This window comes from Culex quinquefasciatus, chromosome 3 (genome assembly GCF_015732765.1).
Source record: "Culex quinquefasciatus strain JHB chromosome 3, VPISU_Cqui_1.0_pri_paternal, whole genome shotgun sequence".
Lineage (NCBI taxonomy): Eukaryota > Metazoa > Arthropoda > Insecta > Diptera > Culicidae > Culex > Culex quinquefasciatus.
The window spans coordinates 48,171,679-48,195,786 of NC_051863.1; the positions used below are offsets into that span (position 1 = coordinate 48,171,679).

General features: G+C 35.7%; 2 protein-coding genes across 14 annotated transcripts in view; one reads left to right on the forward strand and one right to left on the reverse strand.

Annotated features, from left to right (window-relative positions):
* LOC6036934 (voltage-dependent calcium channel type A subunit alpha-1) overlaps positions 1-24,108 on the reverse strand; it is a 176,843-nt gene that overhangs the window by 31,847 nt on the left and 120,888 nt on the right. For 8 of the 13 annotated variants that reach the window (XM_038264614.1, XM_038264619.1, XM_038264620.1 and 5 more), the window contains exons 21-26: positions 23,166-23,257; positions 19,638-19,788; positions 7,917-8,044; positions 7,643-7,845; positions 7,357-7,565; positions 6,408-6,449 (exon numbers count right to left, since the gene is read on the reverse strand). In XM_038264614.1, the coding sequence (XP_038120542.1) occupies positions 6,408-6,449; positions 7,357-7,565; positions 7,643-7,845; positions 7,917-8,044; positions 19,638-19,788; positions 23,166-23,257 (825 nt within the window). Of the gene's footprint in view, positions 1-1,062; positions 1,191-6,407; positions 6,450-7,356; positions 7,566-7,642; positions 7,846-7,916; positions 8,045-19,637; positions 19,789-23,165; positions 23,258-24,108 lie in introns of those variants that run through there. The other 5 variants (XM_038264621.1, XM_038264617.1, XM_038264622.1 and 2 more) reach the window with 3 other exon arrangements.
* Positions 15,827-17,294, forward strand: LOC119770186. Its single transcript, XM_038264627.1, has 4 exons — positions 15,827-15,953; positions 16,012-16,729; positions 16,788-16,986; positions 17,047-17,294. The coding sequence occupies exons 1-4, from the start codon at positions 15,860-15,862 to the stop codon at positions 17,281-17,283; spliced, it is 1,248 nt and encodes a 415-aa protein (XP_038120555.1). The 5' UTR covers positions 15,827-15,859; the 3' UTR covers positions 17,284-17,294.

Consider the following 24,108-nt stretch of genomic DNA (forward strand, 5'->3'; position numbering starts at 1 on the left):
GCGCTTGTTCTTTTTCGTTTCATACAACGTGTTCTTACTTTCTAGTGAGCATCGTGAGATATTTTATGCGGTGAGAATGACAAGAAAAGTCAAAGTTGGAGAGTTTTGTAGATTTGGTGCGCAAAAAAGAGAGCTTCCGACAACAAAGCTTGTTTGCAACTTTGTTTGTTGATTGCTGTTGTCGAATGTTGACAAAGTTGTACGATTTTTGTTTAGTGTGAAAGCCAATTTACAGACACTTGTAGGTGTTTACTCGGTTGTTATTTTTGAATTTGGACAATTTACAATTTGTTATAGTATTTAAAAGTTGCTTTTTGCACATTTGGCGTGTGAGTTTGAGCGAGTTGAAATCAACACTAGCTATTTTACATGAGCTGGGTTTCGAGCGCTAGCAGACTAGGAAATTTGAGAGAGTAAAAAACGATTGTTTGACTATGTTCAGTGAGTGGAGGAAAGATGGCGCTCGCTAACTACTTGAGATGGAGACACTAGCTAAGAACTAGGAGAGATCGAAAAGTAGTTTAAATTTTTGTAATAGTTTACCTAGTTAAAAACTCAACTCGATTAACAGCGATCTAGCCAACAAAGAAGTTCTACGATTGTACAGGAGACACAGCGCGCGAACGAGAGACGCTCTTGCAGAGGCTGCTGCTCTTTCCACTGCTCTCTTTCGCTCCCTCCGCTCCGCTCAACGGGACAGTTGTAGTGGTGGTAGCAGGTAGCAATAGCAGTAGTAGTAGTAGTAGTGATAGCAGTAAAAACAGACTCGCAGAGATAGAGAGAGGGTGGGAAGAGAAATTGAGCACGACAGAGTGACAGATAGAACGGGAGAGCAACGATACACACGCAGCGCGCAACAGTTCTCTCTCTCTCTTTGGTTTTTTTCGCTCTCTTTCCGGTGCAGTTTCGCTGAGCGAACGTCTCCCCCTCCCACTTGGAAATTGTTGGGACCTTGGGGGGTGTCGCCACGTGTCCGGCATCGTATGTTCACTTTTTTGTTTGTTGTTTTCAGTTGAGTTTGTTTTTTTTCTGTTGTTGCAGTTGCAGTATTTCGCATGTTTGTTTTTTTTTTTGTCATTTATTTTTGGCAGGAAAATTGATCAACCCCGTTTGATTTTGCGTGTGATTTCTCAGTATCTTTGGTCAGGGCAACACGGTTTGACAGTTACAAAACGGATTGAAAAGGTGGTCTGGAAAAGATTTGTACACAGAAGGCTGTTTTTAGGATTGATGCGCGAAAACAAACTTTTTACAGCGATGATGAGGCAGAGAGAGAGAGAGGTGGAGAGGGAAGTCGAGTAGGGTGATGAGGTCGATTTTTGGTGAATTGTTTTTTATTGAAAATTACTGGCATTCATGTTGTTTCAAGTCGCAAATGAGACGTTTGTTTTTACCTCCGAAACCCAAAAATGTAGATGTTATGAGGTCAACACGATATTTTGTCTAATTCTTTTATGAAATTTTTAGTCTTCTCTTTTATTCAATTATTAGACTAATTTTCCTAATTGTGTGCAAATGAAGAACGTTTCAATACGATCCAAGGTTTGGGTGCTCTCCCCATTCAAGCCTTTCGGACTCCTAGGTTCGAGCAGAAACTTGCAATAGAGACCACAAAAGACCCGGGGGTCGTTAATGTGGATGCTTTGATTTCGATCCACAAAAAACAAGTTTAATGTTTAAAATAAGTTTTTTTGATGTTTTATTGAAAAAGATTTATTTTAGCAAAAATGCAGTTTTCCATAAAAACTTCAAAAAACAATTACAGCAATATTATTTTTTTATGAATATCAATCAAGATAATATTAACTTCAATACATTTAGAAGATGAATTTATGCAAATCAATGAAATGTCCAAAATGTTAGTGAGCGAAAAAAAAGGTGTTAACAATCGACATATTGCAAAACATTTTTGTTTGTTTCAAGGAATTCAGAATCATACTTTTTTTGCTTCCCGTTTCTTAGGACGCCTGTGAAAAGTTTCACGTTTTAGGCACTCATTTTTTTATTTTATGTTATTTTTGGCATTGACTAACGCCTCCGAAGAAATTTGATAAGCTGATCTTCTCCCAGCTTAACACTCTAAACAGTTCCCATCCTTGCCCTGGTAAAAAGTCTTACTATCAGGATATCGTACACAGAAAAAAAAAGTTGAATTTTGTAATGTTGAAAATTTGGCAGGTTGAATATTACCTCTTTTTTTGGGTAATCTATATATCTATATACAGTGGACTCTCTGGCTGTCGATCTTCTCGATATCAATATTGCTCCAGCTGTCAATAAAATTTTCAGTCCCTTCAAGAAGATTGCTTTGATTTTCCGTTCTATAATTTGATAACTCCCTCTCTCGACGGTCCCTTCAATATCGACAACGAGAGCGTCCACTGTATATACAAAATTTCGATGGTTTTGTTCGAACGCGAATCAGTTCAATACGGAGCGTCAGATCGAGGTGCTTTTTGTTGCATTGGGTTCGTATAAGCCCAAGAAAGGTTCTTACGCCAAAAAAAGACAACTTTGGCCACCTGGAACTGATTCCGGAAAGTCTGCAGATTGTATGGGAACAGTTACGTAAAATCAAATTTTGATCACAGGAGGCTGAATTAGCAAACAATCATTAAACGTCAGGAAAATTCAAAAGGGCAGGACGAAGTTTGCCGGGAAGAGCTTGTATATATATAAAAAATTTCAACGGTTTTGTTCGAACGCGAATCAGTTCAATACGGAGCGTCGGATCGAGGTGCTTTTTGTTGCGTTGGGTTCGTATAAGTCCAAGGAAGGTTCTTACGCCAAAAAGTTACAACTTTGGCCACTCTGGAACCGATTCCGGAAAATCTGCAGATTGCATGGGAAAAGTTGCGTATAATCAAATTTTGATCACAGGAGGCTGAATTAGCAAACAACAAGAAACGTCAGAAAACCAAAAAAAGGGCAGGACGAAGTTTGCCGGGAAGAGCTTGTATTACATAAAAAATGTGTAAAAGTGTGAACCTGATGAATATTTATCGAAAACTGATGAATATTCATCATTTTCTGGGGTAAAATTAATCATTTTTTTTTGCCACAAAATCTGTCACCATTTACTGATGAATATTACCATCATTTTTTTTTTCAGTGTAGCCAAATAAAATTACAAGATAAAGTGACCTGATTTAGAAGCGTCCGGGGATTCGAAGCATGACGTTATAAATTTTTTTAAATTGGGATCCAAAATTGTATTTTTATTGGAAAAAATAACTCTGTAGGATCTTTTGGAAAACCACAAACCGGAGTGACTTTGAAAGAATTTTAATTTGTTTTTGGAATATTTTCCAACTGTTAAGGTTTTTCTCAAGATTTTTTTTAAACATGTACTGGGGTAGGCCACACAAAGTCTATGCACTATTTTGGAAAAAAAGCTTTTTTCAAAAGCGTTTAGAAAAAAAGTTATGTTCAAAATTCTTAGTTTAAAATCCAGGGTGACTTTGATAGTCATAGTTTTTCTTGTTAAAATCATATTTAAGATGTTCAAACTTTATTTGTACGTTAAATTTACCATCACTAAAATAGCTGATAAAATTTTTTAGAAAAAAAATCAATGTTTATATTTAGTTAACTAATATATACTTTTAAACAAAACACATATAAATTTTAGGTAAAATTGTTAAAAAGTCGGAATTTTGCCTGAAACTTGTTAAAAGTAGTTTTGTTTTTAAAACTATCGATTCATTTTGCATTTTATACTGAATTCGAAGCGCGAATCACAAGTTTTCACATTTTACATGAAATTTGTTTAACTGAAATTGCCTTTAAATTTGGAGATATTTTACACATATTATTTGTTATTTTCAAACTTTTTTAACCTTCTCCTAGTGGAAAATTGTCTAAAAAATCCGAAAATGCATTCCGTTTTTCGATTCAAAATCATGTTCATTGAGAAAATCATAACACTTTGAGAAGTTTAAAATAATGACTTTCATTTCCATTTTCTTAACTAAAGTTAACAAACTTTTTAAACTTTTCAAAATTTTATGAATAGTTCTTCTTCAGGTACATTGAATACTTCTCTAACATGGTCAGTATGATTCTAAACCATTCCGTACGTATTTTAATTGTACTCTTCATTTTGCGGAAAAATCGTAAACCTATCAAAGTCACCCCGTTTTACGGTACATTTAATTAAGTTTATTTTTACGTTATTTTAATATTGTCATGATTTTTTCAATAAACATGATTTCTAATCGGAATTTTTTTTAATATTATTCAAAAATATCATCAAATTTAAAGGTATTTTCAGAAGAACAAATTTCATATAAAATGAGAAAACTTTGATTCGTGCTTTGAATTCAGTGTAAAATTCAATGTGAATCGAGAAAAACCTCAACAGTTGGAAAATATTTCGAAAAAAATTGAACTCCTACAGAGATAAAAAGCGAAAAAAGAATATTTATTTTAAATGTTGAAGCCATTGTATTGTATCTAAAAATATTCAAAGACAAACTTGCAGGCCACATTTTCTACAGGATTACAAACGAAAAAAAAGTTTGATTCTTTCTTGTCGTTTTTCGTTTCATTTGATTCGTAAACGAGAAACGGATTAACTCCATTTTACTAAACTCAAAAAGAATAATATTGAGTATATTTTAAAATATTAACGTTAAACGTTTGTATTTCCAATGTTAATTAATTGGAAAACTCTTAGGATCTTTACCAAGTTTGAATTTTGGCCGCTATTTTAATATTTGGAATGAAAAAGGATTATTAAATGTATTAATCATCAGTACAGTTTTTTTGCTACATGTTTTTTTCAACATTTTCTATGTTTAGAAGAAATTTCAAAATTTTCGCGATAAAAATACTTTTTGCTGCACTGTACATCGGAATTTCTAGAATAATCTAAAGAATTTTAAGCAAACCCTAGCTGCACATAATAATTAACACCGAAAAATGCATTTCAAATTCTTGTTTGTTGATTGATCTTCTATTTCTTTTAAAGATTTTAATTTTCTAAAATAATTTTTTTTGGCAGTTCAATCAAATTCAATTGACTCCATGAATAAAATTTTAAATATCCGAGCATTTTTAAATAATTTTTTAATATGTTTTAAAAAGCCTTTGTTAATTTATATTATTAATCAGTAGTTCTATTGTCTGAGGCATTAAATGTTGAAAGTATCAAGGCAACATCGTTCACATTTTTTAATTTTAATTCTAATCAAGCTGTACTCTCTTTTATGAAATTGGCAGCGAATGCTATAAAAACATCAATTTACAATTTTTCAGGTCAATTATTTCTTTTTTTTTCGGAGAATTTAGGATTTAGTTTTTTGCAAAGTTTTTTTTTCTGGAAATAAACGGTTAAACTTACAAATATGTTTAAATAGTATGCTCTCGACCACTTTTCTTTTTAATGAAAAAGTCAGACGATTTTTTTTTTCTTAAAATCTACTCAAGTTATTCTAACCTTCTACAGATTTACCCTAGAAACACTCAAACAAGAAACTAATAGTGACAGTTGATGCTACCAAAACTACGATCTAGGAAAAACTAACAACGACAGATGATGACAAAAGGGGGGATTTCCTAGACCAACACTACCACTTGCAGCAGTATTGGCCAGAGATTTCTGTCCGAAAAAAAGTGCGCAAAAGTATGCACTTTGTGTTTACTCGCACTCGGCCAAATCTAGCTTGGTTTTCTTTTTTTGTCATAATCTACAAAATTCTCCAACGTCTTCTCTTGGAATTTGCTTTTTTTTTTTGGAACGGAGTTGTTTTTGGTCCTTCCGATTTTGGGGTTTTTCTAATTTTTATATTTTTTTATGAACGAGTGTAGGAGATACAGACCACACTCTAGATCTGTATTGGGAGCTATGTGAGAATGTGTTGTGCTATGAAGTCTAAATTGTGTAATGTGTGAAGGTTAGATTTGTCTATATTGAAGAAAAGGTTCAAAATCCTTCTAATTTCTACACAGAAATTGTTTTTACTTTTTTTTAGTGTTTGGATTTGTGGTGTAAAAGTGTACTGAAAGGTGTAAGTTCATAAACGAAAGAAATAATTATAAAACTTTCGTAAAAGTGTGCAAAACCTCGAAAAACCTAAACCTAGCTGCAAAGCAGCAAGTTGGCCGTTCCAACGACTTCGGCACTCTCGCTATAGGTCTATTCTAGAATCAGAAATTTTCAGCACAAGTATCAAACTCAAGGGTAAGCTCAACTGGACGAAACTTAAAGGAGAAAACAACACACAACGCGAAACTGGAGTTGGAAGAAATCGGAAGAATAAACGAAAGCTTTCGAAAATTTGAAGGAAGTTTTGGAAACTAAAGTCGAACAAAAAATTCAAACGAAACCAACGCTCGACTGTTTGTAGCAGCGAATATCGAAAAAGGAGCAGTATTTTTTTGGTTAAAAAAGTGGTGAATAATACCGGCAGTCTGGCCGTGGGACTATTTTTGCTTGCATCTTGTGCCTGAAAGTACGAACGGCCGCGGTGTAACGAAAGTGGCATTGAATTTAAGTGCGTTTTTGGTTGAATTATTTAAAATAATTGTCACATTATGGGAAAGTATTGGTTCGGTAACGCTACCTATCTTTAGTAATGATTGATTTTAGGATTGCCTGAATCCCAAAAAAAAGTTTTTGGTTAAGGATTCTGCAATTTGGGATCTTAAATGGTTAAACGAAAAACACAAATTAAAAACTAAATACATGAACGAAACAAATAAAAAGACACAACACAGGGAGCGTGATCAACAGAGAAAAACAATGACTCTAAACATAGAAATTAACTAAACAGAAAGTTGGTAGAGAGACAGTTCGTATAGACAGAGAGACAGAGTGTGTACGGAAATACGGTATCGAGTAAACTTTTTTTTTTTACTTTTTTTGCTCTTTTGACTAGACGACGAAAAACCGTGTACAGTAAAACACTAATCGTAAATGTCTGCCATAAACAACGTAACGAAAACGAAAGGTAAACAAAAGAACACGGAAAAGGAACATAACTGAACAATGTTTACTTCAAATCGATCAAGTTCAAGATAAAAACGATCTACGCCACTTCACTAGCTGAAGTGCAACGCAACAACAGTGAAAAATTCAAAAAAATATTTCAACTGAAATCAAAGTTACAAAATTGTCAAATGAAAATAAAACAAACAAAGAAATATCATTGATCATCGCCAGGTTCAGTAACCTCATGTTTGCAAAATTGAGCTATCGAGTTAAATAGTTCCCTGGTCTGTTTCTCAACCTAAAGTGTGGTTACTTCGTTGGAAAAATTGTTGAAAATGAAAAACATAAAATTAAAAAAAAATTGAACCAAAAACAAAAAACAAGAAACTATCACTTCCAAAACCGCATCCCGGCCCACTTACCGGCAGGTCCGACTCGATCTGGCCGAACTTGGTGTTCCGCCAGGACTCGAGGATGAGCAGGCCGGCGTAGATCTTGCCCACCGTCAGCTTGCCCGCGTTCAGCTCGTCCTTGTGGGGCACCAGCAGGTCCAGCAGCTTCTTCGCCTGCAGCGGCCAGATGTGGCTGATCGTGTGTCGCAGTTCGTAGTCCGCTTGGTCCATTTCGTCGGCTGAAGAGGGGGGGTGTGTGAAACATGATTACGCAGCTCTACAAATTCAAGTCTTCAAAAATTCTAAGCGATCTCACCAGTTCTCATTTTGATGTTGAGGTTTTCCCGGATCAGCGCGAACAGGGTCGTCGTGAAGCCGACCTTGCCCTCCGCGTCCAGCGGCATGTTCATGCGGATGAGCTTCTTGTAGGCGAGTCGGTTGGGACACTTGTTACCAAATCCCAAAGGAGGATCCATGTTTTTCAACATATCATACATCTCTGTATAATGTATTTTACCCCTGGAAGGTGGAAACAGCAACTTAGTGGAAGTACCTTTTCAAAGCTGATGAGAAAAAGAAACGAAACTCACGTAGCGTTTGGATCGTACTCGGCCCATATCCGTACGAATTCGTCCAGATGGTGAGCGCCGAGAATACTGGAATCACGTGTCAGATAGTCGAAGTTGTCCATGATGACGGCGACGAATAAGTTCAACATCTGAAAAGGGGGGAAGCGAAAAAAAAAATGTTTTAATCAAAAATAAAAAATAATTACTATTTTTAGATACAGTCGACTCTCTGGTTGTCAATATCCAAGGGACCGTCGAGGAAAAGAATCATCAGTTTACAGAACGATGCAAAATGAAGACTCGATTGAAAATATTTTTTTTTTTGATACCCAGCTATAGGAGAGAATCATGGCAACATCCATCAAACAAAAACAAACTAATGTCAAACACCCTTCAAAGCTTCGTTTTGCCAAGAAAAATGTCTATGCAAGTCATGAGAAAGTGAAATTATTGACAACCGGAAGAGATTTTTAAAGCAAACAGAATCCAAGGAACCGTCGAGGAAGAGATCCTTCAAGCAAGGGAAAATATCGAGGAATGAAGATGATTGAAGTATGCAGATCGAAGGGACTGAAGAATTCATCGATAGATGGAGAATTATTGATATCGAGAAGATCGACAGCCAGAGAGTCGACTGTAGTTGGGTCATTCTCCGCCAACTCACACAAAAACGGCAAAAGTTGACCCAACCCCTCTCCGATTTTCGTGAAACTTTGCTTTAAGGAGTAATTTTGGTCCTTGACCAAGAATCCAAGGTCCATTTATCGATATCTCGTGTCGGTGGGGCGGTACGACCCCTTTCATTTTGATGGATTTTTACCAAGACACGTTTTTCAATGATTTGTACACGTTTTTCAGTGAGCTTGAAATCCTGAAGAGATAGAAATTTCTAGGTTTCAAGGGGACTTTATGTAAAATTGGACGCCCGATTTGATGGCATACTCAAAATACCGAAAAAAAAACGTATTTTATATAACCTAGATGGATAATTTTTTCATTTTAAACAAAAAAATTCATTTTAAAATAACATGTTTTCTGTAACTTTGCAGTGTTATAAATCCATTTTTTTTTGTAATTGTCTGCCGTACAACTTTGTAGAACATTATAACACTCCAAAAAATATTTATTTTTAGAAACTTGTTCTATCAAAGTCATAGTCAAGACCTGGAACAAGATGATTACCTATCAAAAAATAAGACTGATTTATTTACGTTTTTAAAGGGTTTTAACGAGAATTTCCTTAGCTTGTTATACTTGCCCCACCTTCCCCTATTTACCTAGTAGTTTATTAATTATTCGAAAGAATTATGCCATATAGAATGATGAAGCACATTGATGAAAATTAAATTTTTCGCTGATGAGCAGTTTGAATTTCGCGTTGGTTGTAAATTTTGGCTGATTTTAGCGTGACGTACTTTATGGATGAAGCCCCCAGTATGTCAGAAATCACTTTTTGCTGATGACATAAGCATCTCCGCCAAAGTTCATGTCATCTCAAGAAGATTACAAAAAAGCTTGGAAATTTTTATTATTATTATTAAATGGAAAATCAATCCAAATGCTTCAAAACTCAGCTTATTATTATCCCTCATAAAGCTGACCAATTGTCTTAAACCAAAAAGTCATCATATTAAGATGAATGAGGTAATTTTAAAGTGGGAAGAACAAGTGAAATATCTTGGGCTTGCTTTTGACAAAAACCTTACTTACAAGGATCACATTGAAAGTACACAGGTTAAATGTAACAAATATATTGTTATCTGTTATCTGTTTATTTACAAACAAATTTTCAGACCTGCAACATTTTACGCTGTGCTGATCTGGAAAAGTTGTTGCTTAACCAGGAAGAAATAACTTCAGAGAATTAAGAACTAAGTTCTGAAAATGATTTTAAAACTTCCTCCCTGGTTTAGCACCAGTGAATTTCATCAATTATCCAAAGTTGACATTTTGGATGTTATGTCCAATAAGATAACTGATGCATTTCGATAAAAAAAATCTATGCAGTCTTATGCTGTATTGATCCGCACTCTGTGTAGTTAATAAGTTAGTTTTAAGTTAAACCCCTTTTGTAAATGTAGAATCTTATACATTAGAATGAATAGCGAAATTTACATTAAATACTTTATCAATAAAGTAAAATACTAATTAATATTTAAAATTGAGCAAAACAATCACCTATTATGATTCAATAATCAATAATATTTTAGCTGAATATAATGGTTTTTTTTTTACAACGAAATCAAAAGCTTCAACCGAACAACAGCTTGTCGGCTATCCTACGTCTAAATAAATAAATACATTTGAAGAATTAAAATTGAATGAACTGCAACTGTGAGGCAAAGCCATTGGAAATGTTGAATAAAAGATACGTTCAGGTACACGGAACAAAATCCGGTCAGCGAATCCGAAAAATATTTGCGATAAATTCGGAAACATTAAAAGTTTGCGTATTGCAGATTTGGAAAAATTGCTTCCGATATCGAAACAAAATGCTTTTGATATTGAATGTTTGGCTCTTTTGAAATGTTAGTCTTGATTTAAAAAAAATAAAAAATCATTTTCGGAAAGATCGAAAATTTCACGAATGTTTTTTATTTAAACATTGAAAATCGGACCAGACCAGAGACTTGGAAAACATCAATTTTCCTGTTTTTAATCCTTTGCATGGCAACATCTCAGCAACTAAGGGTCGTATCAACAAAGTTCAAATACCGTCAGTGGGGGTGACTATGGGTCAAAAAACGATACACCTCTCGTAATTTCTTAATAACAAAAACAATTTAAATAACATCGAAAATCTTTCAACGTAGATTTGTTCTTAGATAGTCTACGGACATTTTCCCAAAATATGGTGTATTTTGATGAACACTACCTTGAATGCCAATAGATTGAAAATTGACCCAATCTCACCCCTTAGAGCGGGTGACATTGGGTCAAATGAAACTAAAATGATGCTCAAATACAAAACAAGTCATCCAACAGTGTTTCTTGTTCTAGGGAATCGTATTGTCATGCTACAGTCATCCCACATATTCGGAACACCCACAAATTCGGAACACTTTTGTGATAATTTGTCAATAGCATGCCAAATGCATCTTTTCTGTCGACCCTACTATTTTTAGGACCTTTATTTGGACATTTTCTTGCTATTTCACTAGTAAAAATAGTACTTTTAAAACAAAAAAATGCATTTCGAGACTATTTTACTAAGAGCAGCAAAACACTGCCTCCAAATTGCCTGTTCCAAGATTGTGGGATGTTATTGTGCCTCCCACAATTGTGGAACACCTGAATTTAACTGATATCTTCACAAAAAAAGTTAACAGACCATGGATAGAACATCACTAAGTTTGAGTTTTATTGGTTTCAGTGCGTGAAGTCATTATTTTGTAAAAAATATGTACTCATGGAGAGATCCAAAGTTTGTTTACATTCGTAAGAAAAAAGTGTTCCGAATTTGTGGATTTCAAGGGTCAAAGTTTTTCTTCAAAAACTTGATATAAAAGTTAATATTTGCAGTTGTTCGATACAGCATTCGAAAGATCGCAAGAAAAGCTTTCAAATGAAGGTAAAAGCGAATCATTAAGTTCACTTATCGATTTGCTATGATTTTTTGAATATTGGCCGATCTGTAAACTGTTCCGAATATGAGGGATGACTGTACAATGTTTGAAGTAGAGATTTTCAAACATTTGGGTAGTTTTCGAGCAAATCTAACAAAAATATTAGAAACATGATTTTTCGAGAGGTCATTTTTGGCCAAAAACGTACCACAACTTTAGACAGCTGCCAAAATAACAGGATTTGTTCTAGGAACGAGTTTTTTTCAGCGAAGTCATCATAAGATGTCCCCTACACAACCCTTTTAACAGAATTCAGTGTCATTGAGAAGAACCTGAGAAATAGTAAAATCCGTAAAAAAACACTTTGACCCAATCTCACCCCCCAGACCCGATGTCACCCAAAATATAGATAATTGTCTCAGCTTTTCAAAAATATTGTTTTCAAAAGTGGGCAAACATGTGCACTGCCCATGTTCACATAAATGTCCCATATGCAAAAACAGCAAGCTGAGAAAAACGCTAAACAAGTTTGTCCCACACGTAAGGCTACGTGTTGAGTTTTCACGAAAAAAACTGGATTTCCTCCTGATTTCTAGAACAAAGTACTGGATGTTATAGGCTCTTTTGAAAGAGCACACGATTTTGAACCAAACTGCATCAATAACTCAAAAGTGACGAAAATGCATATGGGACCTTTATGCGATCATGGGCAGTGCACTTTTTTAAAATATTAAAAACTGCGACTATTTTCAAAAAAGTTACCTAAAACTGGATTTAACTTGAAAACGGTGCACTTTATCAAAATTTCACTAAAGTACTTTTAGATTGTTAATTTGATTTTACATCGAAAAATGAAGTTGAAAAACTTTTGCGACCAATATTTCGATTTTTTGAAAAAATCAGTATTGATTAAAAAATTCATAATTCGGTCGAAGATTTTTTGCACAACCTGGAAAGGAGAATGGGCAGATTCATTCATCGGGACTGGCAACACCAGCCAGCAACATTCAACTGTTCGGAGCTCCTCAAACTTTTCGATTTTTTCGCCGTAATTAACCGTGTTTACCCGCGAGTTTGCTGCTCCAGCATGCCAAGGGCCGGCCGTGGCCGTGGCAGTTCGAGTGCGGCCTCGAAAACCCGCGAAGTTCATCTACCGGCAGAGTGCAGAAAGGTAAACACACCAACGCCGCATCGACCGCCATCGCGCACGGGAGCGTGCCCAGTGACGTCACCGATCCATCGTTTTTACACGTGTCATACCGTCCACGTGAGTCCCCTGTACGGACGAGACAATCGACCCGGGCATCCGGAAGCACTTCCGGCCAGCAGCAGCCGTCCACAAGCACCACGACAACAACCACTTCCAACGTTCCCACCAGCAACGAATTTGAGATGCTGAGTGGAGAAGAAAACAACACCGCCAGTGACAGCAGCAGTACTGGTGACGACGATGATGATGATGAACTTGCGCGCAAGCAAGGAAAGCAGAAAAAGTGTAACTCTCCGAAGGAACGACGTCCACCTCCAATTTTTGTTTTGGATACGTTGGCTGACGATGTTGACGAGTTGCTTGAGGGACTCCAATATTGTCTCAAAATCAGCAAAACTTCTGTGCAAGTGATTACCCACAAGAAGCTGCATTTCGACTTGGTGGTGAAGAAGTTGAAGTTGCGAAACTTCAAATTCTTCACATTTGATCCTGCAGAGAAGGTCCCAGTGAAGATCGTCCTTCAGGGATATCGGACCGCCCGATCTCCGACCTGGAAGAACACCTGACGGGCGTCAAGGTAAAGCCTCGAGAGATAAAGGTGCTCTCAAAATCGACTACGGTGACAGGTACGTACACCTTGTACCTCCTGTACTTCGATCGCGGGTCCGTCAAAATCCAGGACCTACGGCGGATCAAAGCGCTGGACGGCTTCTTTGTGACGTGGCGATTCTATACGAAGAATCCGGCCGACGCAGCTCAATGCCACCGCTGTCAGAAATTCGGACACGGTTCCAGAAATTGTAATCTTCCACCCCGGTGCGTAAAGTGCGGTGAGACCCACTTCACCGAAAGGTGCAATCTTCCGCGGAAAGACCAGCTGGGGGAAAACGCCCAGCAGCACAAAGCGCGCGTCAAGTGTGCGAACTGTGGTGGAAACCACACGGCGAATTTCCGTGGCTGTGCCGCGCGGAAAAAGTACATCGAGGAGCAGGACAAGAAGAAGAAAGCGCCAGCGTCCCGCCAACCTCCAAAGACATCGAGCTCGAACGCTGCAGCAGCTGGCGGCGGAGCGGTTCCATCGACCAACCCAGCGTCCCCTCCCGGTTGGGGAGGTTCGTACGCTAGAGTAGCCGCTTCTGGGAGTGGTACTTCACCGGGACAAGCAGACGTCACCGGAGATGACCTCTTCACGCTTCCCGAGTTTTTCGCTCTTGCTGGAGAGATGCTCACGCGCTTCCGTGCCTGCCGGAACAAGGCAGAACAATTCCAAGCTCTTAGTGAGCTGATGATGAAGTACATCTACAACGGATAAGCTGCCTTGTGCAGCGAAGTTTTTCGACGTCAATGGACAAAACATACTGTGATTTAGTTTTAAGCTATTCTATTTCTATCCTTTTCCTTAGTAAATCTAGAAGGTTTTTTTTTTAATTTTTCCTTCTCTTGCCAAATCCATTGTTAGAATATCCAATTACATCAAAATGAATTATAGTTCAAATCATAGTTGAAAGGAACTCCAAAACTCTATTAGGTTATAAGAATTACGAAATTGTGAATTGATTATTTACTAATAAAAACTAATTGAATTGAATTGAATGGGCAGATTTGGTTCAAGGATGTACACGAACGGGAGAAACTTTATTGGAATGATCTCGCCGAGACATGAAAAAAAGTCTTCTGGACGAACTCTCTAAACCCCGGGGTTCAAAAGTTACAAGTTGTTAAAGTTTGAGTTTTTTGGGTTAAAATGTATAAAAAATCGTATTTTTGCTATTTCTAAAATCACTCATAAAATCCTTATTTTATTATGGATTTAGATCATCTTGACTTCATTCGACGCGTATCAGCAAAATCTATAAGTTCTGATATGTTTTAGCATGATTGAAACATGACTTCTCTTGTCTTTATCCGTTTGAACCGTTTGTGCAAGAGGTTTACCATAGAAACAAGTCGAAACTTGAAGATTTTGAAAACGGTTCCTACCCAGACTGCTTCAGTGAGTATGGAAGGCTACAGTGCATTGTTGTAACAACTCATTGAGATGTTCTGGGTCGTCCAAGAACTCCTTGGAGTTAAGACCGGTGGGTCTACCGCCGTAACAAGCAAGAGGTCAGTGGTTTGTTACTATGATTATAACCGCATATCTCCAGTGAGTATGGTAGACTACTTGATGTTTTGAAATGTATTGGGTCATCCTAGGACTCACTGAAGTTAAGAAGTCTACCACCGTGACAACCAAGATTTCTACCTGTGTTCAGTCATCCCAAGGCTCACTGGAGTTAACAGCCACAGATCATAACTCCAGGGAGTCCTTAGGTGATCCAAGACAGCCCAAGTCATTTACAAAGTAGTCTAATTTACTCTGAAGCTATGCGGGTATGATCCGTGGGCAATACCGGTCGACATCTTGCTAGTTACGGCAGTAGACCCAGAGATCTTACCTACAGGGAGTCCTAGGACGATCCTGGACATTTCAATACATTAACAAAGTAGTCTACTATACTCACTGAAGCTATGCGGTTATGAACAGTGGTAAAAAATCACATATCAAAAAATAAAAAAAAATAAAAACAGTGTTTTTTTTTTGCAAATCAAGTTTAAGTGACAAAAAGTTAAATAAAAAATCATAAATTTTTTTTACCGTGTATCATACAACTTTGCCGAAGACACCCAATCGATCAAAAAATTCCTTCAAAAGATACAGGTTTTTGAATTTTCATACATCATTTTTGTATGGAGAGCTGCCAAATTTTTATGGAAAATTATATGGACAAACTAATGATGTAAAATGGCTTCTTTGGGCATACCGAAGGCACCAAAAAATTTCAGTTGGATTAAAAAATACAAAAATGAAAATTAAAAAAAAAGACCGATTTCGTAGAGAACTGCTCACATTTTTTGACACAAAATCTGTCACCATTTCCTGATGAATATTACCATATTTTTTTCTGTGTACCATCATCACTGGTGACATTGGGCCAATCTCTCCCTCCAGACCCAATGTATCAAGAACCATTATTGATAAGAGTGAATGGCAACTTCTTTGATCTAAACTGATTTTCATAATTTATTTAATTCAGTAGAATTCAATTCATACGAATGACCTACAGGATGGAGCACGTTACCTCCAAGTAGTACTAGTTCTTTCTAAACTGCTCATAGTTATTTGTCAAGTCATCAGTTATAGCAGAATGGAGCATCTTCAGCAGCTGAAAAAGCAGTTTATAACTTTTGAATTGAATAGTGACTTTTTTTTGCTTGTTGACTTGATTCAAACACCATTCAGTAAGCAAAACTTGTTGACATATGAGACACATTTATGTGAAATTCTATAACTTTACAGATTATCACACCTGGTCATGCATTTCACCAAGAGCCAAACTAGCATCGGTGGTCGTAAACATTGTGATGGCGTTGCAAGTGATTTGTGCAACAGTTCAATTGTGTCTCGTAATGCAGGACGAAACACGTGATGTAGATCGAATGGTACCTATGTTCGATCAAGAATATATTTTTCTGGTGTCACTAGCTCGTATGGGTTTTGTGATCTACCATCGGAGATCAATTGAAACTCTGAAAAAGTATATTAACTCAAAAGTTTGTTTGCGAAACAATGCCGAAGCGTTCGAGTTGCGTTCAAAAAATCATGGAAATAATTTAAAATGTGTTGCTTTGTTTCAATTTATTGCATGCTTTAACACAACCTTCTGGATTTTTGCATGTGTTTTAAAGGTTGATGATTTGAAAATCCCATTTGTTCTGGATTATTTGCCAAAAAGTGTCGGCTTTCTTGTCAAAACCATTCACGGATTCGTTTTCCAATTTTGGCCAATCGTTTTCAACGTGTCGCTTATGCAATTTGGTGTTATTTTGAGCTGTCTCCATACAGAGCTCGATGTTATTGTATTGCTGTTCAAAGATGTTCAACGCAAAGTAAAACTTTTCTGTTCCGAAGAAAGAACAATTTCAAACAACCACAATCGTACTCGAACGGATCAATCCTGGCATGAGCTCAAAGAAACTTTTGACGATGTCCTCACACATCATTCGGCATTCGTAAGGTAATTTGTTTTGCATTTCACAACTGCAGAACATATTTCTCAACAAATTATATTCCAGAAATTTCAATCGATTCAAAGCCATCGCCAGTACTAATTTGCTGTGCCTGCTTGCGTCTACTCCCGCCACGGTCATCTTGAATCTCATAATGTTTTTGAATGGGTTTTTGCTAGAACGCGTCACTTTGCTACTTTTTGCCATAATGACTTCAACAGAGATTTTCATTTTTTGTCTCCTGTTGGATCGCGTACAAACTAAGGCATGTGATAACCATCATTTTCCCCTCCACTTTTATCTAACTCTTACGAACTCTTTTCAGAACAATGAGATCGCCGAGTACGCAAGCATGCTCGATTGGTTCTACTGTTCCAACCTTCGCAGACAGGGAAAATCAGCCAAGGCAATCCTACAAAATGGATTATTTTTGCAAGCCCAACTCAACACTGAGCTCACCGTTAAAGCTGGCAACACGATTCCCGTTAATTTCGAATCGTTTGCCGAATTTATAAAGCTGGTTTACAGTGTGGTTACATTTTGTTTCAAATCATTGTTTTGAATCGCTGGAAATAATACGATGTAATTGAGTTCATGAATATCTAAATAAAAACAAATAAAGCATTGACATTTTTTTTTGTTTTTAAAATCTTTTTCACTGTCGAATATTCATCTTAAAGTACAAGAAAAACACATCATAAAAGGGTGGAGTAATTTTGTACGCTTCGGTAAATCGACTTTTATTGTATTTTTTATTTGAATGAAAATTTGCCTAAGAATTCCCAATGTGGCAAGATGTCATTTTGCATCATCATTTTTTCCCTACACTTATTTCGACTTACTTTTTAATGTACATTTTTTATAAATTTAGGGGACTATCATAGGCATCTTTTGCGCTGGACTTTAGTATGGTGTGTTGTTCTCCACCAATTCACACAGCGGTTGCCCCGATCCGATTTTCGAGGAACTTTTCTCTGGGAGGTAATTTTGGTTCCTGATCACGAATCCGAGGTCCATTTATCGATATCTCGTGATGGTGGGACGATACGACTCCTTTCATTTTTCTAGAATTTTACTAAGACACATTTTTCAGAGATCGAAATTCGATGTCAAAGGGACTTTTGTGTAAAATTTGACGACAAATTCCGAAAAAAACGTTTTTTCCATAAAAAAAATTAAGAAATAATTTTAAAATCTTCGGCATTTCCCGTTATTTAATTGTTGAAAATCAAGAAACTTGTCATTTTATAGGGGTAATTCTCCGCCAACTCACACAGCAGTTTTTTGATATCTCGTGACGGAGGGGCGGTACGACCCCTTTCATTTTTGAACATGCGAAAAAAGGAGGTGTTTTCAATAGTTTGCAGCCTGAAACGGTGATGAGATAGACATTTGGTGTCAAAGGGACTTTTATGTAAAATTAGACGCCCGATTTGATGGCGAAAATTATGTTATAAAAACTCATCGAAAATTTAGTTATAAAAACTCTGCCATTTTCCGTAATGTATGTAATAGTTTTTTGAACATGTAATTTTATGGACAATTTAATGTTCTTTTCGAATCTACATTGACCCAGAAGGGTCATTTTTTCATTTAAAACAAAAATTTTCATTTTAAAATTTCATGTTTTTTCTTACATTGCAGGGTTATTTTTTAGTGTGTAACAATGTTTTACAAAGTTGTAGAGCAGACAATTACAAAAAAAAATTGATTTATAAACATAAAGGGGTTTGCTCATAAACATCACGAGTTATCGCGATTTTACGAAAAAAAGTTTTGAAAAAGTTGGTCGTCGTTGATTATGGTCCCACGACAGACACGGACGACGAAACAAAGAGAAACGCAAAAAGTAACTTTTTCAAAACTTTTTTTCGTAAAATTGCGATAACTCTTGATTTTTAAGAGCAAACCCCTTATTTTTATATATCAAATTTTTTGTAATTGTCTGCTTTACAACTTTGTAGAACATTGTTACACTCTTAAAAAATAACCCTGCAAAGTTAGAAAAAACACGAAATTTTAAAATGAAAATAATTGTTTTAAATGAAAAAAATACCCTTCCAATGATATGTTCCAAAATTGTTTACAGTCGAGTAACGGAAAATGGGAGAGTTTTTAAAACTTTATTTAATGTTTTTTTCGATGTAAAATACGTTTTTTCGGAATTCTGAGTACGCCATCAAATCGGGCGTCCAATTCTACATATAAGTCCCTTTGACACCAAATTTCTATCTCATCGCCGTTTCAGGCTGCAAATTATTGAAAAACACCTCTTTTTCGCATGTTCAAAAATGAAAGGGGTCGTACCGCCCCTCCGTCATGAGATATCAAAAAACGGATTCGTGATCAGGGACAAAACTTCACGCAAATCGAAGAGGGGTCGGGGCAACTTTTTCCGATTTCGTGTGAGTTGGTAGAGAATTACCCATATATTTTTACTGCAGGGGTGCTTATTTTCCTTAAGGGTGCACAGCAACGAAGGAAGTTGTTGTCTTCTTTTTCCAAAATTGTCAAACTTACGGACCCAATCCTGCAACAACGGGATTGTAAAATTAGTCAAACTTTGTTGTAAATTACTTTGTGGACAGTACTTTAGGGGATGAATAAAAAAATATTTCGATAGTACCCGTAATTTTGAAGATACTAAAATGTCTTTAACAAAAATCTGGGTGCAAAAGCTCTGGTTGATGTGCACCGTTAATGAAATATTTTTAAATCGAGAAAAACTTGTATAACTTGAAACTTTATCGAAAAATGTGGTTGCGGGTGGTTTTTGGTAGAAATCCGGTCGTGCTATATATTTTCAGAATATTGTTTTTAGGGTGGAGCAAAAGTTGCTCAACAAAATCTTCCAAAAACGGAAAATATAGATTAAAAAAAAAATGATTGTCATAAAGAACAGACTTTAATACTCACAAGAAACGAGCAGAAGAAGATGAACGAGACGAAGTACGCATAGGCCAGCGTCGATCCGCAGGTTTCGTTCGTTTTGTTTGCCCTCGGGTCACACGGTCTCCCTTTGAGACATGCCAGCATAATGTTCGGCCACGACTCGCCCGTTGCACATCTGTACCGCATGTTCAAGGTCGGGGCGGGGGATGGGTCCAAATTGAGTGGGTGGGGAGAAACGGTCATTAGAAGGTTGTTTGAAAATGTTTTTTTTTGTTTGATATTAACAATAAATTAATAGCAAATTTGTTGATGTTTTTTTTTGTGTTTGTTGGACTGTTGGTGAGTGTTCATATGCAAGTGTTAGTGTCATTATTTGTTTGTGTGAGGCATTGTTTTGAGGAGCTTTGTGAAAGGCATTCAACCTTAATTCTTGGCGGAAGGTTTTTATTATTTCAAAATTGAAGCTGCATTGCTTTTATGTTTAAGGATTAGCTAAGAATCGAATGCAAAGGATTTGAGGATCGAAAATTGGAGCTAACTGTTAAAAAAATCACTACGTCAATCAACTAGCAAATAAGTGGTAACTTTCAATGACGATCAAACTGCTAAGGATTCTATTAACCGGAACAAAAAGTGTTGGTAACTATGACGAACAAATAACTGGTGGGCTTAGTAACATGAGATGCAAAGTACGAGTTTTATTTTTTTACAAACAAATGCTGGATCAAAATCGAGGAAGAATTTTAACAAAACGTGGTGAAACTCCTCCTGAACTTCGCACAAAATCAAGCAACGTGACTAAACTAGCTAAATGGAACTGCTCTAGGTTTCGCTATGATATGAAAAAATATTAAAATAAAAAAAAAAAGTGGAAAAACCATTTACTCTTCGTGGGGGGGGAAGGACGGTACGAACTTCCCCGTAAGGATTCACTGCCACGCGTAGTGATTTGAGGACGTGAGATCGAAGTTCATGTTCGTACAGGTTTGCTTCGTACGCAACAAAGGAAGGGAAGAACGGTCTATCGGACTAGTTTTGAGCTATAGATGGGCTACTTAGTACCTGTTAGGGTTGGTAAGAGTGATCCTAAGATATAAACTCATCTCGCTAGGATTTGTTTTTGTTTAGTTGTTAGTCGCTATTTGTGAGGAAACTAGTTTATAATGCTTTTTTTGTGATTACTAACAAGTGGTTTAAAATGTTCATAAAAGTTGGTTTTAAGTGAGAGTATAGTTTCTGCTCTATTAAAATTGAGGAAAAAAAATATTGTTGAATTCTATCGCTAGAAATTGCTATGCTTAGTTGAAAACTATTTTTTGAAACTATTTTTGAGCAGAAATCAATGCTGGATTGGGTTCACACTGTTTCAGTTGGACGTATGAGCAATCTTCCCATAAACAATCAATTTCTATTAAATATATATGATGCATCTATTTTTATTCACCTTACCAATTCTCTACGAAATCGGTCGATTTTGAACTTTTTTGTATTTTTTTATTTAACTGAAACTTTGTGGGGGCTTCCCGATCACCAAGGAAGCCATTTTGTGTCATTGGTTCACCCATACAAATCTCCATACAATTTCGAATAATGGTACGAAAATATTCGAAAATCTGTAACTTTTCAAGAATTTTTCTGATTGATTTGGTGTCTTCGGCAAAGTTGTAGGTATCGATGAGAACTATTAAGAAAAGGGTACATGGAAAAAAAAATGTGATTTTTTTAAACTTTTTTTCAAAAAAAAATCTATTTCCCATTTGTTTTTTTTTTTTTAAATATATATTCGGGAACAAAACCCCGCATCTTTTAAGCCATTCAGATGTAGAGACCAAAATTTTGCCGACGTAAAAAGTGATTTTTGTAAGGATGTAAATCTTGTACTTAAATATTTATTAAGTGCACCGTTTTCAAAATATAGCCGTTCTTAGTTAAATTATGTTTGAAAAATTTCGGTTTTTTTTTAATTTATAAAGGTTCAGAAAATTTGCTATAAAATTGTCTAAGAGACATTGAAGATTGGACCTTTGGTTGCTGAGCTTTTAAAACTTTTTCTAATGTCGATATGTCAGCAACTAATGGTCCGTTGTCAATGTTAAAAAATGAACCGTTCGTCAAATTTGCCGATCTTTTCCAAAAACATATTTAATTTTTTTTGAATCAAGACTAACATTTCAAAAGGGCCAAACATTCAATATTACGCCCTTTTGAAATTTCAGCCTTGATTAATTTTTTTTTTAAATATTGTGCCCGAAAAGATCGGGCTGAGATATCGCAATTAGAAATTGGAGGGTTGTTTGAGTTAGACTTTAAAAACTTAAATTTTCCTGTATTTTTTCTTTTTCTTTCAGCTGCTTTATCTCAGCTACCAGAGGTCCAATCTTCAATGTTTTTAGACGAAATTGTAGGAAATTTTGTGTTTTCGGGAGTGAACAATTACGGACACTATTTTAATAAGTCAAAAACCGGACATTTTCGGACAAACGAATGAAAACGATGCACTTAACAAAAAAAAAATGTAGAGTACTTTTTGATTGCAAATTCGATTTTACATTTGAAAAAAATAGGTCAAAATATTTTAAGTACAAGATTTATTTTTTTTAACAAAAATCATTATTTAAAAAAAATTATAACTCATCGGCAAAATTTTGGTCCATACTTCTAAATAGCTTCAAAGATGCGAGATTTTAATTTATTTTTGGAAAATTGCATTTTTGGGAAAAAAAGATAATTGAAAAATCTTTTTTTTTTCCGTGTGCCTATTTTTCTGAACAGTCATCAATACCTACAACTTTGCCGAAGACACCAAACAATCATAAAATTACAGATTTTCGAATATTTACGTACCATTTTTGTATGAACAGCTGCCAAAATTGTATGGAGATTTGAATGGGTAAATCAATGACACAAAATTACTTCTTTGGTCATAGGGAAGGCCCTCACAAAGTTTGAGCCAAATAAAAAAATATAGGTAAAATCTTTTACTGGGTTTGGTGGAGAATTGCTCTTTTTTTAATTTGTGGATATATTTATTCCAACAAAAATTCAATTATCAATTTTATTTAAAGTTTTTGTCCCTCAACTCTGATTGATTTTTTAACAAGTTACAAGTTTTTTTTAACAATAAAAGTTTTATTTTCAGCGATATTTTTCAAAATAATTTTTATTGTAATCTTTTTGTGATTTCTTTTTGTTTTTTCAACAGAACAATTGCTTCATGAGAAATTATCAACAGGCATTCCAACATCGATTTATTCTGCTCTCACTAATATTCTCTCAAGATTTCCTGCATTCAAACAATCTCAAAGAAATATTGACATGTACTATTCGCAAACAAAAGTTTGTTTGTGTGCGAAAATTCTGCTCTAACAAAATTATATCAATTTCTTTTGAGAAGGCAAGAAATATGCAGAGAAAGACAGACAAATGCGAGTTTTGAAAATTGGGGTGGTTTCACTTGACATTTACTCCAACAAGATTCAAGTAAAGTGAAGGTGACATAATGTTCGAATTGTTTGTTGATTTTTTGTTGTTAGCAATCATGTGTGGACCTACCTGAACAATAGCATCAGCCCTTGGACAAAGGAACGGAAGTTGTTGTGTCTAGTGATAGCTGATTCAGGCTCTAGTTCAATATTTCCAAACACCTAGGTGTGTGTGTGTTTGGGTGTTGCGCGATACACACAGAGAGAGACATTTACAAGGTACAGGTGGGGGTGGTAAAGATAACGGGGGGGTTTAGTGTATGTTTTTTTTTTGTTATTTTAGTAGTTTTCAATCGAGCTTTTCTTGATTTTTATAAATGTTTCGTAAAATGAAAAAAATAGTGGCGTCACTGTAGATTTAATTTCACGGATTTTGTGAAAACTTTGAACGAAACAAAAAAAAACTTTAATTCAAATAAACAAATAATATTTGGGTGAGATTTTGAGTATTTGTTTATAATAAATCTAATCTAAAGGGTCTCTAATTCGTATTCTTAACTTCACTTAGTGTTTTCTGACAAAATTCTCATGTCAAATTTGGGGTTTTCGTTAATAAATGAAACTTATGTACAACATGCTAATGAAAATATCAATCAAATTGTGCTGTTTGATAAAATTTATAACATTTCGTTCAGTATTTTTCCTAATCGATAAATTTTCAACCTGAATATCCTGAAAGTTGTTTCCGTGTTACCTTTGAAGAGTCTAAATACACACACATACACATGTACAACTGGGCAGTAACGCAACGGTGCCACACTGACAGACGAAACTTTTCGAGCTACCTTCTACGGAGACAAACCTTGGTTTCAATAAACGGGGGGTGGTTCAACAGGGGGGTTACTCAACGGATACACACAGTTACGTTAGTTTAGCGATTTTCTTATTTAAAGTTTTTTTTTGTTTAGCAGGGAAAATTAATTCAATAACCATTCGGGTGATAGTAAGAGTGTTGCGGGGTGAGTTTTTTTCTGTACAAGTTTTTACTTAAAAAAACAACATTTACGACTTTT

Bases quoted from the DNA above. Each gene is read 5' to 3' on its own strand.
- LOC119770186 (XM_038264627.1), top strand. From the start codon at position 15,860: ATGGAGCATCTTCAGCAGCTGAAAAAGCAGTTTATAACTTTTGAATTG. The intron at 15,954-16,011 runs GTAAGCAAAACT...ATAACTTTACAG, and splicing joins CTTGATTCAAACACCATTCA to ATTATCACACCTGGTCATGC. The intron at 16,987-17,046 runs GCATGTGATAAC...AACTCTTTTCAG, and splicing joins TGGATCGCGTACAAACTAAG to AACAATGAGATCGCCGAGTA.